The 17,624-nt window shown below is 34.0% G+C and overlaps 2 protein-coding genes across 2 annotated transcripts in view; both read right to left on the bottom strand.

Moving 5' to 3' along the window:
* SLC12A1 (solute carrier family 12 member 1) overlaps positions 1–4,897 on the bottom strand; it is a 78,514-nt gene extending 73,617 nt beyond the window's left edge. The window contains 1 exon segment of the mRNA XM_025038899.1: positions 4,273–4,897. Coding sequence (XP_024894667.1) covers positions 4,273–4,692 — 420 coding nt within the window. The 5' untranslated portion in view covers positions 4,693–4,897.
* Positions 4,898–11,640: 6,743 nt separating this feature from the next.
* CTXN2 (cortexin 2) lies at positions 11,641–11,886 on the bottom strand. Its single transcript, XM_006920389.1, has one exon. The coding sequence runs from the start codon at positions 11,884–11,886 to the stop codon at positions 11,641–11,643; it is 246 nt and encodes an 81-aa protein (XP_006920451.1).
* Positions 11,887–17,624: the final 5,738 nt, after the last annotated feature.

Consider the following 17,624-nt stretch of genomic DNA (forward strand, 5'->3'; position numbering starts at 1 on the left):
TTCGATAAAAAATTTTGCTCCCCCCCAATATTGATAAACTAGTAAAGCTTCAATCACATGCAGATTAAGGAGTAAATAAAAAAAAAAATAAGATATATATTATTTAAGTACTAACTAGATAATATTTACTACTATACATGTTTTCAAGCCTTTAGCCTTTAATCCTGGGATAGAAATTTTAGACTATCATTGAAGTAGTTCTACAAATATTTAGGCCTATATGATCCCCTCCTTATTGTTTTAAACTTTCTTCTATTATTGAAAAATTTAAACATATGCAATAGTAGGGAGAATAATATATTTCATGCACCCAACACAGCTTCAAAGATTATCAAAATATGACCAATATTATTCCACCTAAACCTCTCAGACCACTGCTACTGGATTGTTTTAAAACCAACCTCAGTAAGGACCAGGTAATTCTTAATGCTCTTTCAAAATAAAAAACATATGATTCTAATATTTCTATATCTTAATGATTAATATTATTATGTTGGTACATTTCTAGGCCTTTTTAATGAAGAGGAGTATTTTAAATTGTGAAAATGAGCAAACAAAACAAAAGAGAAACAGACTCACAGATACAGAGAACAAACCGATGTTTGCCAGATAGGAGGTGGGTGAAAGATGGGCAAAAAAGGTGAAAGAGATTGAGAAGTACAAACTGTCAGTTATAAAATTAGTCATGGAGATGTAATGTCATAGGACATGTAGTCAATAATATTATAATAACTGTATAGTGACAGATGGTTACTACACATCATGGTGATCAATTCGTAATATCTAATCACTTGAAACTAACATAATATCGTCAACTATAATTAAAAAATAAAGAAGAAAATGAGACAGTTTTTTTTCATGTTTTAAAACCATTCCTCTAAATCACTACCGTGGTCATGATTTATAATTACATTATTTTTACATTTGAAAACATAGTTCACAAACATATTGACTTATATTTTTGGTAACTTAAGCCAAAAGGTAGTGATGTGTGATAAACCATGATAAACCAGCATAAGAAAATAAAATTGAAAGATTCTTAATACTTTCCACGTATACTTTAAGGGAACTCTCACTCTACTTACTATCTATCACCAAACTATTTATAATGTGAAATTCATCTTTTTTGTTGGTTTGTTTCCACGAAGTATTTTAATAGTGAGAGCTCCCAGGTGTGGCCTTGGGTATCTAAAGCTCTAACAAGTATTAGAATGAGCCCTTAATTGCAGCGTTTTACTCCAACAAATATTTTAGGGGTAGCTTTTGATTATCACTGGCCTTCAAGGCATTTATTGCCTCGATTTTAATGTCTATTTTATTTGTTTTGGTGATTAGTTCTAATTTTGGATAGCCTCCATTTGAATGCTAAAGTTCCAAACTTGAACTTTGAAATACTTTAGAAAATATTATTTTCTGAACACATTTATATATTCTGGTCCTTTTACAGAAGATAAGCATTTATACATTGATATAAGTGGTTTAATGCTTGTTAACTTGACTGTGTGTCCTTTACTGCTACCCATAGCAACGCCACTTGACTTACAAAATAAAATTTTAGAGAGTACAGACCAAATCTCTTTAACTCACAGTATACAGCAGCTCTTGTGAATAAATGGCTAATAAATGCTTTTCACTATAATGATAAAAAATTGAAACTTACAATTAATTCTGTAGGGGAAGCAACATGATCTCTTGCATAGTCCCCAAAATAAGAAAGGAGCTGGGATCTCCTGCTCAGCCCATCATGACTGAGATGCAATTTCTTCTTTGTGCCTGAGTTCCACCATTTTCTATAGCTATCAAATGAGCTGAAGCAAACTGCTACAAGAGTGTAGGCTGAGGATAACATATAGTAATAAAGAGCATGGACTCTTTATCATGTAGACATAGTTTCAACTTATTAGTCATATGAACTTTGCTTCTTGACCTCGGAAGCTTGATTTCTCTAAGTCATTGTTTTCTCTTATAAAAGATCCATAGAATTTTATAAATCTTTCACCATCTATAAAATATCAATAATAATAGTACTTAACTTAAAAAGCTGTGATAAGGATTGAGTGAGAATGTGTCAAGTGTGAATGTCGTGTCTGATACATAAAAAACCTCAGTAAAAAGTGTGTTATTCAATGTCAGAGTCAGTCTTAATGTTTTTATTCATAAATTACTTTTATTTGCTAATAGTCTAATGATCCAAATGTGACATCATTCTATTGTTTTTGTTTTGGATCAGTTTTTAAACAGCTGGCTTCCTTAAGAATAATATTTCCATCTTAATTTTTATAGTTATTTTATACTTTTCATAGACAATTTCAGTGACATAAGACTTTGATAGAAAGGCTATGTATTTTCCTGATTCCCTTATAACTATATTTTCCTGAAATGTTAACAACAATGGTGGTTAGTAAAACTGAAAAGCAGTTCCATTGTGGTTAGCCCTGTAGTTTGGAATTTTGTATGAAAAGGCAGCCATAAGAATTAAGCTGGATACTAAAAGTGGAATTATTTTTACAAAGTAAAAATCCAGATTATTCTTTGCCAGGTGTATAGTAATCATTATACATGTTTTGATACAGAAAGATCTCCAAAGTGTATTGTTTAGTGAAAACCCCAGAATTCAAGACAACGTGTAAAATACATCCCAAGTCATATTTGAAAAAAAAAAAAAAAAACAACACAGACAGAAAATTAGATAGGAATAAATATATGTTTGTATAGGCACAGAAAACCTCTTGAGGGATTTATAAGAATCTCTCTGTAATGATTGTCCTGGAGAGAACTTTGGCTCATTTTACTTCTTCAGAATGAATTGAAATCTCTTTATAATGACCTAAATTTCTCTTTCTGTCCCTCTCACATCTTGGAAACTCCTTGTGCCCTCTTTGCTCAGCCTTCTTTTCCCTCTTTCTTTTTGCCTTCTCCTTTTTTCTTCCTTCAAATAGAAAAGCAAAATCACAGCTCAGTCTGAATTCAAGAGCTTCAAATTGCCTGCCTTCTCAAAAATCTTCATGGAGACTGTGATTTTTCCTGACATTGCCACGTTGCTAACTTCTTTTGATTAAAGCATCAGATATCTCAGATAAAGTGTAAATCTTATGTCTATAAAGAGAACAGATGTATAGAAAAGTATTGGCAATATAGTATATAGGACGAGTAAAGTTTGGTGGGGAGATGGGATAACAGTATAGAATTCAGAGCCCGGGCTCCTCCTCAGGAAGTCTCTCAATCTCTGGTGGTAGGACGCAGACTCAGGGACCCTAACAGCCAATGGGAACAAGTTTGGGAGATAGGTTTTCTTATGAAAAGAAAGATGAATTTAAACTAAAAGGAAATTTTCACCTTTATTAACATCTTTCATGAAAGCAATATTTTTAGAATCCCTGGAGCGAGTAATCATTTAATAAACAATTACTGAATGAATGAGTGAATATGAAAAAAATTATTTCAATCATTTTTTTTCTTATCTCAAAACTTGGGCAAGAGTAAACTGCATTTGGATATGTGACAGCTAATTATTCTTCTTAGCAAGTAATTATATCCATAAAAAATGATATTCATTCCCAACTGTGTTCCAGAAAAACAGGAAGATAAAGTGCATCAACATATTTTAGAGCAAGTTATTGAAGAAGAAATCTACTAAGCTTATAAATGATTTGATGCAAGATTAGAGAAAGTGCTGCCTCATGTTTCTGGCAGATTTGGAACCTTGGCTATATTCCTTAAATAATAAAAAGTGTAGCCACATCTGCTGCTTCTGTACTTAAATTTAATTTAGTTACTTTTATATGCTTAAGTGCACTCAGGAGCCTCAGGCAAAGCTTTGAAGAGGAAGGGATAAAATGCCGAATCTTATAAATCTCTGCTGTCTCTTTAAAGAATATAAAAAATTTCTATGTGCTCTAAAAGCTGGCACCACACTATTAACTACAGCAAGCACCAGTGATTTTTTTAATAACTGTTGTAGAGGCATTGATACTAAGGTGAAACCAGCTTAGTATTCAGTTTGACATGTTTAACCACGTGTGAATTGAGTAGACTACAATTCTAAACAAGATACGACATATTGCCTAACTTTCAGAGTCAATTCTCTAGTTCTCCGTCCTCAGTAAACATTTATGAAACACTTGTGTATTTTCTGTTTATTGGGAACTAGGGATAGTCATATAAGTAAGATGGATGGTTTGGAATAGACCTCTTCATTGGACGTTTTTATATTCAGAGCAGGAAGTCACCTGAAGGAGGAAGCCGTATACCTGCTTGTGCCCTTAAACTTACCTTTGAAAGTTGCTCGTGAATCTCGAGCAGGCTGGGTCGTTTGACCTTGGGCCCACTGACACTGCCGGTGTTGCGATAGTACTCGATCTTGGGAACAGCATCCATGGTGTTGTGGCCAAAGGTTTGTAGGTAGTATGTGTTTGTGTGAGAATCATAAGCATGAAAACTGGCATCTGTTTTAGCTGCTTCTCCATTTTGAAGGAAATCATTGTAGCACTCCTGATTCCCAGGCCTGAAGCTGATTCTGAATCTGTTCTGGGCTTCACCCCCAAAAGAGGTTTCCTCATAATGTGGAGGATCGGGGTTGTTATCCACTGCTGCACTGTTCTCATGACTCTCATTTATGACATTAACTTGAAAGCGGTTGGTATTACTGGACACTGAATCCAGAAATACGTTGGAAGAGTTGTTCAGTGACATCTTCCAAACTGGATTTTTTTTTGGGGGGTGGGAGAGGATTAAGCTATCTACTTTATGATTTTTTTTTTTAATCTATATATTTTCTTCTCAAAATAAACACCAATGTGTTTACATTAGAAAGCTCCTGGTTTTTGTTCTAGAAGAACTCAATAAGTAGATTCTTGATGTATTGTCTCCTATACGATCTTCACATTGTTCTTCAAAGCTGTCATTGAAAAAGAAAATTATACTTGTTCCAAGTAATATAAATATATTTAACTAGGAGTGGGGGTATGAGAGAACAGTTTTCTGTCACAAGAAGTACAGTTTCAAATTCATTTCATTAAAAATTACCTGTCCAGTCACCTTAATCACAATTAAATCCCATAATAAATAACTGGGGACTTGTTTTGGCAAAAAGAATTTCCATGAAAATGTTACCCGTGTTTGTAATATTTGCTTGGATTCTGTGCAGTTAGATTCAATATGACTTTGGAAAAGATATAACTACTGATTCAGTATAGTAAGAACTGATGAGAATATTCTTAGCCTGAAACATGGTTCATTGACTATACTAAATGTTGAAACTGTGAAGTATTTTATGATTGATATATATATACTATATGATAAATAAGATTTAAAAATATTTCTAAAACTTCTAAAAATATATAATCTTGTTAATTTATAAAAATACGTCTTGTCAAGATGATGTCTCTATAAATTCTCAGATCTTTTGTTAGTTTTCAAAATGTTTGACTTGCTCATAAATTTGTTTTACAAAAGCTATTATAAAATCTTTAAAATAACATATGAGTATTCAGGGTAAGGAAATAAATCACAGTCTTCAATAAAGTTATATGCTATATTTAGGCAAAATAATCATGCTCTACTGATTCTCATTAATGATATATTTTCAATCTTCATTGAGAAGTTTACTTCTGATTGTCAATTAAACAGATTATATAATCATCTTCACAATCCATGTTATAATCTATTTTGGAACATTATTTTACTAGAATATTATCTCTTTATTTATACCTTAAAATTTGACTTCTCAAAGAAAGTTCTAGAAAAATAAATACAAGCAAAACTTGTTTCTCTCCTGAAATTATTAAAGCTATCACTCTGAATTAAAAAAAAACAAAAACAAACAAACAAAAAAACCCTTAACTTCAACCCTCGAATAGAATAACCTTTCCTGGGGAAATTATAAGTAAATCTGTTCTCTCTTTAGCTTTTATAGAATATCCCACTTCTCTTCATAATCCTTGATATCTTCACCTTTACACCACTCCTTAGAATCTACTTTATGACATAATGTTAATTGTAATTTTTCCCTTGCCCAGAAATGTTTAACTTACCACCTAGGAGCCTTCTTCTCAGGAAGCATGACCTGCTTCAGCATCACCCTGGAATATATGGGGCACTTATCTTTCAGCTCAGAACCTTAGGCTGCTTCTCATTGGTTAGCATCTTCCTGGAAAGAGGTGAATGAGCAATGATAGGCCTGGAATAATACTGTAATTCCTGCCCAGTCATTAGCCCTGAGGAACCTTAAGTACTACATCAACTAGTAACTAGTAGTAAACCATTAATCCTTTTAGGCAGGAAGTCAAATAAAGTTTCTTTAATTCATAAGGGGAGTTGTATTACTCAACAGCAATCATCAAACAAGATATGAGCAGTGCTTCAGTTGTTTGGAACTAAAGAAATTGAACACCATCGTCTTATTTCACATGATTCTTAGTGAGCTCCTATTGTTCAGCATGTGCTGCAAAATATAGTCCTCTAGGGATAATTGTTATACTTTATAACTAGAAAATGGTATTTGAGATTATTTTAACTTGCTTATAGTGCATACTACCTTGACTCTTCTCTGCATGGGAAGTGAGCAGATTGAGAGTAGAATTAAGATTTATTGAAAACATTTCTACCTAGTGGGAAAATGTTTTTAAGAAGAAATCAGATTGTGGATAAGTTTCTCAGTGGCACTGCTAAATGATCTTTTCGTCTGGCAAAACATTTCTATCAAACTCAATTTTTGAGTTTTGTTGAGGAAAAGGTTTTGCTCAAATCTGTGAGGTGGTGATTACTAAGACAGCACAAACAATTCCTCCGTTCAGGTTCTGTCATGGTTTTCGATTGGGATGACTGAATGAGTCCTCCTAGTGTTTTATAAGGAACTATCCAAGAGCGTTCCAGTTGCCTGAGCAGCATGGTTGTGGTATGATAAAATGATTAAGTCTCTGGAGTCAGAGTGCTCAATTTCTATCCTGGTCCTGCCACTTCCTATCTGTGTGATCTTTGGCAAGTTACTCAGTCTCTCTCTGGCCTTAATTTTTTTTATCTATAAAATGCAGTTGTGGATAATAATGGTACCTACCTTATTGTAGAGTTATTGTGAGTCAATTTGTGTATAGGGTTTAGAACAGCACCCATTTGTACTTAGTTTACACTTAGCACTTGCTTTTACTATTTTAGCAATATTTACAATGGTGACTTTTACTTAGTCACATCTGGGGTGAATCATTAAAGACTGAGATAGGTACTGTGCCTATTAAAATAGGGAGAATGGTAGGTTGGCGAGCAGATTCTAGACTGTAGAAAGGGGTCTGGAGATACCTAAGTAAAACCCCTTAGATGCTCTTAGTCAGGGAAGTGTCATGTTAATCAGTAGGCTAATGTCATGGGCTGTATCAGATATAGAGATAGAATTATAAGTCTCTATCTATAACTCCTTCTGTACTTAAAGGCCACTGGTACAAGGCATTTGTCTCTTTTCTACAAAAGGTTCTGACTCCCCATATAAAAGGTAGTCACATTTCAGATTCAGCTGGGAGGGAGTGGTTATTTAAATTAGCTGAGATGAGGCTGGGACCCAAAACAAGTCCTATTCACTGTCCCTAAATGAATTGAATTCCATCATCTTATTTCACATGATTCTTAGTGACCTCCTATTGTTCAGTATGTGCTGCAAAATATAATTGCTATACTTTGTAACTAGAAAATGGTATTTGAGATTGTTTTAACTTGCGTATAGACAGGAGCTGTGGGCTTACTTGCAATTACTTCTGCCACCTCTCAACTCTCTTTCCTTCAACTGTTCCTTCATTGCCACACTGTTTCAAGAGCCTACATATTTCTTATTTTCTTTTTATTGTTTTTGGGGTGGGGGGCAGTTATAGAATGGACATTTACTATATTTTGTGTCCCAGGTATGGTGCTAGGCAGGTTTTTTGTTGTTATTGTTTGTTTTTGATTTTAGTAAAATACACTTAATATAAAATTTACCTTCCTAACCATTTTTAAGTGTAGGGTTCAGTGATATTAAATACATTCACACTGTTGTGCAACCATCACCACCATCCATCCCCATAAATCTTTTCATCTCGTAAAACAAATTCTATACCTCTTAAACAATAACTCCCTGTTCTTCCCGCCCCCATCGTGGCAACCAACATTATACTTTCTGTTTTTATGATTTTGACTACTCTATGTACCTCATGTAAGTTGAATTACACGGTATTTTACTTTTCGTGACTAGCTTATTTCACTTTGCATAGTGTCCTTAGGTTCATCCATGTTGTAGCGTATTGCAGAATCTCCTTCCTTTTTAAGGCTGAATAATATTCCGCTGTAGGTATATACCATGAGTACTTATCCATCGATGGATACTTAGGTTGCTTCCAATTTTAGCTACTGTGAATAATGCTGCTATGAACATGGGTGTACAAATATCTCTTTGAGATCCTGTTTTAAATTCTTTGGGATATATCCAGAAGCAGACAAGATGATGGTTGACAGAGAGGAGGGGTGTTGGGGGATGGGTGAAAAGGTGAAGGAAAGTAAGAGGTACAGATTTTCACTTATAAAATAAATAAGTCATGGGGATGTAATGTACAGCACAGGGAATATAGTCAATAATATTATAATAACTTTGTATGGTGACAGATGGTTGCTGGAGATATTGTAGTGATCATATCATAAAGTATATAAATGAAGAATCACTATTAGTACACCTGAAACTAACATAATATTGTACACAACTATAATAAAAAAAATAGAATTACTATATGACCTACCTATTTATTTCTTAATCTTTTTACTCTACCAAAGACTCAGTGCCTTTGATAGTGGTCAATTTCCTTTTCCCTTGCTGACTGACTGCTTGACTATGATGTAGTGTGAATTCGTTTTAATCTTGGTCTTACATCAAGCAGACATTTTTATTCCAAGCCTTTAATCTCTAACTGTGAAATGAAAGTCTTTGTTCTCTATTAAAAGGATTCAAACATTCTGGAGCAGATGGGAGATGGTTTGGGGGATATGGATAAAATTACACCATCCATAAAGCTAACCTTGAAAGGTAAACCCAATTTGGGTATTTCAGATATGAGTGTAAGATAACAAGAGGAAACTGTGGAGGTATGCTCCTTTATTTATCTTTCTTCTTGTTCTCCCTGGCAGGGTTCTTGGGAAAGAGCAGCTAGGGGATAATCTGGCTATGACATTTGACATCTATTCCTAGAAGGCTTAGCATTTCAGGAAATTTCTATATTATATTTACTATAATCAGCCTTTTATATCTTTCATATTGTTCCTTGTTCTAAAAATACAAATGCAGACCTCTCTTTTTCCCCCCTCTCCCCAAAAAGTCTAAGGCGCACTATAGGCCATGAATAAATGTTATGGATGAAGGCACTTTGGGTTAAAAGAATATTTCTCTTTAGAGGGATTGAAATAATATTATGGCGAAGTTGATGATATCTGGAAAAGCTTGTGGATGTTAAACTTTCAGAAATAGTGCTCATACTTCATGAAGTTTCTTATTCTTTGGTTTTGGGGTTTTTTTTTTCTTTTTGAAATAAAGATCTGGTCTTTTTATGTTTTAGTCACCGAAATGGAGGGTCTTGGTGGGTGACTTTCCTGGGAGACAAATGGAGCACCTGGTACTTGGACATATATCTTAGTGAGTACTTTAAAGGCCTAGGTCACAAAAGAGATGCCTAGCATCCTGGCATATACAACTTTCAGTATGTGCAGCTGATATGGCTCAATGAGATGTGTTCTTGGATCAAATTACTAACTGGCTACAAGATGTCCCAGCTGACACTCCTGTGTCTACTGGGGTTCAAAGAGTGTTGTTGAGATATGGGTTTGTTCCAGAACATCCATAACCAATACAGACATGTTCTAAATCTACTAGGAGATAGAAAGTATCAGGGAACCTCACTGAGACAGCTGGTTTTGGAATGTCATAGACCTGAGCAGCAACTGTATTTGTAAGATATGTAGGAGTGTTGAAGACAGTGTCAGGATGTTTACAAACAAGGACTCTGACATTAGATTGCTCAAGTTCAATTTCTAACACAACAACTCCCTAGCTTGGTGACCTTGGGAAGTTAGTCTCTTTCAACTTCCATTCTTCATCTGTGAAATTTATATATACAATGGAAATAGTGATACTGAAATCAAAGGATTAATATGAGTATCAAATTATATAATAAATGGAAAACATCTAATTTAATGTTAACTCTCAGTAAATATTAATCATTTTTTGTTATGTTTGATAGTTCTGTGTTCTTAAGACAGAATTATTTTTGTATTTATTTATTTCCTGCTATTCCTCCATTCAGTGATCATAGAGAGGCAGAATTTTGTGGTTGGGAAAAATTTAAGAATTATATAACTCTATCTTTTCACTTATCAAATAAAGACTGGAGAGGTTAAATAATTTTCAATAAACCATTGCTTCTTAAGGTTTGAGAACCTCTATTACTATTATCAGTGAGGTATGTTTAAAATGGATTTTATGGTTTTCAATTTGCTTTCACATTCATTATAAGTCACTTGGTCCCCTCAACATTCCTGTGAGATATTCAAGATGGGTTTCTTTATCCTTGTTTTGCTGATGTGGAAACTAAGTCCCCCTTAGGTAACTTTCTGGGTCGTAAAGCTTGTTCTTGGCTGGGCCAACATTGGAAATCAAATCTCTGAGTTTAGGCTCTTAAACTAAAAATACTTTCATGACATCATAAGTCCTTGTTCATGTCAGACCTTTGGGTTTCCAGCATGTGTGTAGAGTTCATAGGACACTCAGATTGAAAGGGACATTTAATATTCTCTAGTTAGCTCCCTCACTGAAGTCCACAGAAATTAGATGACCTAACCAAGTTTGCATAGCTCTAAAGGTGGCAGGGTGGAGACTGGATTTCTTGTTTCTGGAAAAGCTTTCTTTCTACTAGATCATGCTGGAAACTCCCTTTTTTTGTGCTCTTTATAAAAAGGGAATAGGAGAAATAAGTACAAAGCAGGTCTGGTTTGGATCCCAAGCTAAAGGGATTTATTTGCAAGAGATTCTAGAAGCACAATAACTAGAAGGGTCAAGGGATTGTGAGATTTGGGGCCCTTTAGTGCCTGTGGTTACTTGCAGGATTTGTGTGTTAGTTTTGTGAGATTTTTTCCACCTGTGGACATTTTTTGACCAATGGCTATTATTATAGTTATTAAGAAAATCATATTCAATTTATTATTTGGACTGAAAGTCCCTTATTTTTAAGATACTCAATTCTTTAACACTAGGGAGCTGGAGTTGGGAATGAGCAGAGGGTGTCTGGGTGTTGCAGAAAGGCAGAAGCAGTAAGCTTCTTCACAGTTCATTAGCACAAAAAGGAAGCAGAGATTTAAGGCAGATGGTTGAGATAAGAACAGAGATGGTATATGTGGCTGGAGTGCTCCTTCTGCTCTATTCATTAGAAACCTCAATATGGGGGACAGAGGAAAGTGAGAAAACCTAACAATAGTTTAGCATTTACACAGCATGGTGGATAATTAACCACACATTTTAATTGAATTCATTAGTTTATTAGTGAAAGAAATGAGCCTCTTTCTTGCACACTCAAGGTAATTACAAGTATATCCACCATGTGTCCCAATAGCATAACACTAAAAACCATAAAGCTGCTGCTGTCATGCTAGTGCATATTCAAATGTCCCTTTATCAAACTCTTCAACTTCATCTTCCCATGTAGAGGACGGCATGCTACTATACGGGTCTAGAAGGATTTTGAAGCATCTGATAATAAGAAGTCCCAAGAAAATACACAAAATTCCGACAAAAGCAAAGCCAGCTTTTTGCTCCAGAGTCAATGAGAAAGCTGATACTTCGTTGACACTCATCTTAGCTGAAGAGTTACCACAGTAGGTACTACTCATTATTCACTGTCACATCATTGTGGTTCTTCAGAATTCCAGCTGGAGTCACCTCTTGGCCTAGACACAAAATTAGAATCAGTTTAGTGGTATAATGCAGGTACTTGTTTTATAAAATCTGGCATTTTTCAAACCCTCTTAACTCACAAATGTTTGAAAACATCAGATACAAATCATGATCAAATTAGCACTGGAGATGCTATTTTTATTATAGTAATTACAGAATTGCCTTTGTGGGCACATAAAACTGTGCCTATAAATACTAAATATAAAATCAAGTATGAAGGTAAATATTGAAATAATTAACCCTAAAAGCTTTTAATCAAAAGCATTGCGAAGTGGTTAAGTCATTGCTTCTTTGATCCAAATTGTCATCTAATTTCCCCATGTGTAGATAATACCATAAATAATTATAGGGGGTGAGCTGGTTAAATTCTCTAAAGAACATGTTTCAAGCTCTGAGTCCAGTATTATTTTGTCTGCTACAGATTCTAACCCTTTTAATGTCTTCTTTTTCACCCCTTAGCTTTTAGATTTATGTTTTTATATTTTCTTTCCTACTGCTACTCCATACATTAAATGTCAATTTCTCAAAGAAAGAAATTGTGTTTTTAAAATTTTGTTTGTAAGGGCAGTACCCAATACATCAGCTTGCAAATAACAAGCAGCAGTAGCTGTGGACCATTAGCCATCTCTCCACCACCTCCATTAGCTTTCAGAACACCCTAAATAAACATAAAATTCAAATTAAACAGTGTATTTTCTTTGAAAATATAGCTTCAAGGCAAACTCCTCAGTCCCTTGCCAATCAGATTCTCACTCATAAGCTACTACACCGAGATTCTAAGACTATAACGAAAGTATTGAGAAGGTGTGTGTTGAAGCAACAAGTATTAGAGGGTGTGTGTTGAAGCAAAAAAAAAAAAAAAAAATCCCATTGATGTCTTAATTCTAATAAAAATTAGAATTAGTTAATTGATCAATGGTTATTAACTTACAGCCACCCTTCTTGAAAGGACTGTTACAAAATAGCTTGCCATCCAATAACTGAGAATGATAGATGATAGATAATCATTAGTGTTTTCATTTTTGTTGTCATTTTGTTTCATTTTTTATGTTTTGTTGTTGCATCTTCTGATAATTTTTAAGAACTATGTTTATTAAAATGACTGGCTCTTCAGATTTTTTTGAATGGAAAGTGAGGAGTGGAGAAAGGGAGTAGTTAATAAGAATAAGCCTTGTAGCTTTCAGAAATTTTTACCAACTAATATAACAGTTAATGTCAAATGATATTTTATTTTATAAGGGCTTAGATTACGCAGGAGCTTTATTTTCAAACCTTAAGTGTCAGAAATATTCGGTACATATGGGGTATGCTGGATACTTGACTTTTTTTTTAATAAAAGGAAAAAGTACTGTTTTAAACTCCTTTGTTGAATTTCTTTCCACCAAATCATTTTTCTGACCCCAACAAATATGGTATAGTGAATATACTTTCTTATTTTTTAAAATTTAGGATCACTTAAGTGGCTCAGAGTGATTTTTCTGAAGATTGAATTCTTGTTGTATAATCCTGTAGAAGACATAGGAAACTGGACTGAATATCTAATGAACTTGGGACTTAATAAGAAATTTTTTTCCGACTAAATCTCTAATTTTATTGCTTTTGTCAATCAAAGGTCTTTTGTTGAGATCCATACACTGTTTAATGGGTGGAGAAACTGAAAAGCAGGATGTTTTTACCTGAGATTCTGGACCAAACATTTGTCGAGTTAACTGACTGATTCAACCAAGTAACTGGTTTAAATTACTTTCTCAGTAGAGCCATACCATTAGAATATTTCAGGGGATATGTGAGTGAGAGGAGGCAATAAAAGTGGTTTACTGGTGGTCACTGTGGTGTGCCCAGCAGATGCCCTTCAGTGAAGGATTTGTTGCCAGCAGCTGGAAGTGCTGCCAGTAGATAGTCTTCAACTGCCGGCCCCTTTAATAGATTGCCTTGACAGCAGAGAGCTGCCTCACCAAGGTCAGGCCACTTCCTAGTGCAGACCGTTTTCAATGACTGATGTGAGAGTAAAAAGGCTTGGCCATCTTGATTCAAAGGGGCACAACTCTGAAGAACCATTCTAGCTCTAGAGTTCTACATAGGGTAAACCGAGGCTGTCATTGGTTCCAAATCACAGTTCAACTTCTGCCCGTTCCTATATATCTACCCACTCTTCCACAGGGACTGAGCCCAAGGACCTACTTAATAAACATACTACTCACTACTCTTTCTCAGAGTCTGGTTTCTGAGAACCCTGACCTGCAGCAATTGGGGATCTGTACATTTTTCAACTAGTTCATTTTGCCATTCTATAGAAATAGCCTCAATTGAGTATAGTTATGATATCAGTTAATTTTATTTATATGTTTTTAAAAATCATAATGTAGATAATGACAGAGTGATAGCTGATCATTAGAAAAGTTAAGTCTTAGTAAGTTGGCTCTTAGCCAGTGATTAATCCACTGGAGCCTGTTATTCTTATTAAAATCCACCAACTGACTAAACAAACAAACAAGAGGTATTTTCTAGCTGTAGCAATAAAACATCCAACTCATTTGTCACTGTTAAATTAAAACAAAGTATCTTCCTAGTTAGAGATGTCTTATATTATAATTTGTCTAACATATATCATATAAATGCTTTGTTCTTAGAGTCTTAGACAATCTGTGAATTGAGGTACTTATCATTTTTAATGGAAAAATAACTACTTCTTAAGTAGTGGTTACATTTCCTTGCATAATGTAGGTAGTCAATAAATATTTGAATTGAATTAACCTAAATTTGTTAAAGAATATAATCTTTGATAAATAAAGTTCTGGTTTTAAAAAATCTAAGTTTGAAATGAGTTCAGTGTTGCTGTTTTTTTTCTTTAATAAGATTGATTAATATAGCATCCGCCAAAGGATTCACATGATTTGTAGTATTCAAAAGTAGAGAAAGCAGATCTTTCTTTAAAATCTTGTAAGTTGCCTTTTATAGTCTGAGGAAAGATATGTAGCCATCATATTATTTTGGTGTTAACCACCATGAAATTGAGTTAAATTTTGTATTCAGTTGCAGTGACTTTGGTTAGCTTAAAATCTCTGGTATAAATATTACTTCTTCCTCTGTTGCTGCCTAATTTATTTCTTGACTGCTCCAGTTACCCTTAGCTAAGAAGGGTAAGATACTTTAAAGATATTTAGCTGAGATATTTCAATGGATTTTGGAATCAGGTAAGGGTACAAAAAATGGAGGTACAAAACCAATGTTAGTAAATAATTAAAGTCATCATTTTTTATTCTAACTTGGAGGAATAGATAGATGGTTATTTCATGGCTTTAAGCATAATTTATAAACTTTCTTTGGCTCTCTATTGTTGGTACAAATATAGAAGAAATGCAGTATACCTAGGACTAATGCTGAGAAGTGACCAAAAACTTTAGGGATACTGTCGGAAAGTATGTAAAGAGCTGAATGAGCTTAAGGTAGCATATAGTAATGAACATAGCAATAATACTTTAATCATTGAAAAATTTATATTGAATATGTGCTATGTGTCAGCACTGTTCTTGGTGCTAAAGTCTAGTGGTAAACTAGAAAATACTGTATACCTGCTGTAATGAGTGTTAGATCCTGGTGGTGGAGACAAAATTATTTTTAAAATTATCTATCTAGCTATCTAATCTATCATCTTTCTCTGGATAGTATGTCAGGTAATCATAAATGCTATGAAATAAAGCAAAGCAAGTTAAGAGGAAAGAGAATAATGGTAGATAAAGGGCACTCGTGTAATTAAAGAAGTCAGAAAAGTCCTTCGTACGGAGATAACATTTAACCTCCAACACAAATGACGTCCAGAAGGGAGCTGCCGTGAAAATATCCGGAGGAGGAACATTAAGTTTGAGAAAACAAAACAGCCGTTGCAAAGTCTTTGAGGTGGGAGGATTTCATATGCAATATGTTCAGATCAAGAAATTGACTAATGAAGAATTAAACTCCCTACTTATGCAAGATGGTTTAATGGTATCAGATGACAAAGAAAAAGCAGACCTGCTTAATATACTTCAGTATTTTTAATCAATGGAAAATGAATGGTCTTTAGAAATGGCCAAAAAAAAAAAAAAAAACCAACAAAAACAAAAAACAACCAATAAAAGGGACAAGAATGTAGTAGAATATTGTTTAGCCACATTAGATGAGTTAAAATTCCCAGGATAAGGTGATTTATAACTTGCATCTACAGAAACCTTTCAAAGCCTTTGAGAAATACTTGACCATGAAATTCTTGACTGCCAGAAAGTATGGATGGGGACGAATGTCTCAATTTTCAGAAAGAGTAATGGGAAATTGTGAAAATTAAATGTTGGTAACTTGGAATTAATCTTTGTCACAAGTCCATAATTAATTACTTAATAGGTAATTTGCATCATTTAAGTAGTCACTAAAAGTTAACATGAGTTAACTTTGCTTCCTTTTTGGAAAATTTACCACTAATATGAAGAATCAGGGAAATAGCATGGACATGGTTTAATGATTTTAGCAATGCATTTAACAGTTTCCCATGATATCTTTTTGGGGAAGATGGTGAGATATGCCTGGATAATAATATTTTTATGTGGATTCATATTTCTCTGACATGCCCTAATAAATGTTGGTTTCTGTGATCAGGAACAGCTCTCCAATGTAGTTTCACAGAAGTCTAACTCTTTATAGCGTTTTCAGTGTTTTTCAACAGTGACTAGTTTGACGAAAGACGTTGAAGTTATGATTATTACATTTGGCACAAAGCTAGGCTAAAAACTATATGATTGCTCACAGAATCAAGATTCAAGACAATTCTGATGATTGAAATTCTGGATTGAAACCAGAACATAAAATTAAATGAAAACCCTTCTAATGTTCTGTATTTAAGTGGGAAGAAGTGAGATACAGCAACCCCAGATCAAGGAAACAACTTGGAAGTTATTGTGAAATACGAAAGTTGCATTAATCAAAAGTCAATATGAGCCAAAGATGTGAAGTATTTACTTGAAAAAGCAAATGCTGTCTTAGATTGAATGAGGTGAAATGATGGAAAGTAATAACATTATTATTACTCATTGGTCAGGCTATATGTAAAGTAATATGTAGTCACTATACTTCTATGCGAAAATACTCATTGAATTGCTTCTATGTTCTAATAGACATAGGCCTCTCCACTTAAAGAGATTCCAACTTGTAAGGGAGAGGATTCATGAACAAACAAGAATAAAAAAGTGTAGGCTTCTACAAAGGAGACAAATATGTACTTAATATATGCTGTGTACCAAACACTGCTTTATATATATTATTTTATTTAATCTCTATAACAACAATACAGGGTTGATATTATCTTCAACATCTTGATGGAAAAAGATATGCAAAGAGTATAAACAAATTTAGAAGGAATAGAGATTTCACTCATTTAGAGATGAGGCAAGGGTTGTTGTTTTTTTAAGAGATTGTATTTGCGCTGCATCTTGAAATGCAGAGGATTTAGATATATGGAGAAGGAAACAATAAATATGGAGACAGAAAAGTGCTTGATTTGTTCAGAGGATAGTGAGCAATTGGCCCAAGCAAAGGAGAGTATGAAAAACAAAACATTGAAACGGTAGATTGAAGCTAAAATGTGAAATATCTTAACTGTCAGGTTGAGTTTGAAATTTATTTGCATAAAGACTAAGTGGTTTGA

The sequence above is a fragment of the Pteropus alecto genome, unplaced genomic scaffold, assembly GCF_000325575.1.
Source record: "Pteropus alecto unplaced genomic scaffold, ASM32557v1 scaffold86, whole genome shotgun sequence".
Lineage (NCBI taxonomy): Eukaryota > Metazoa > Chordata > Mammalia > Chiroptera > Pteropodidae > Pteropus > Pteropus alecto.

Bases quoted from the DNA above. Each gene is read 5' to 3' on its own strand.
- CTXN2 (XM_006920389.1), bottom strand. From the start codon at position 11,886: ATGAGTAGTACCTACTGTGGTAACTCTTCAGCTAAGATGAGTGTCAAC.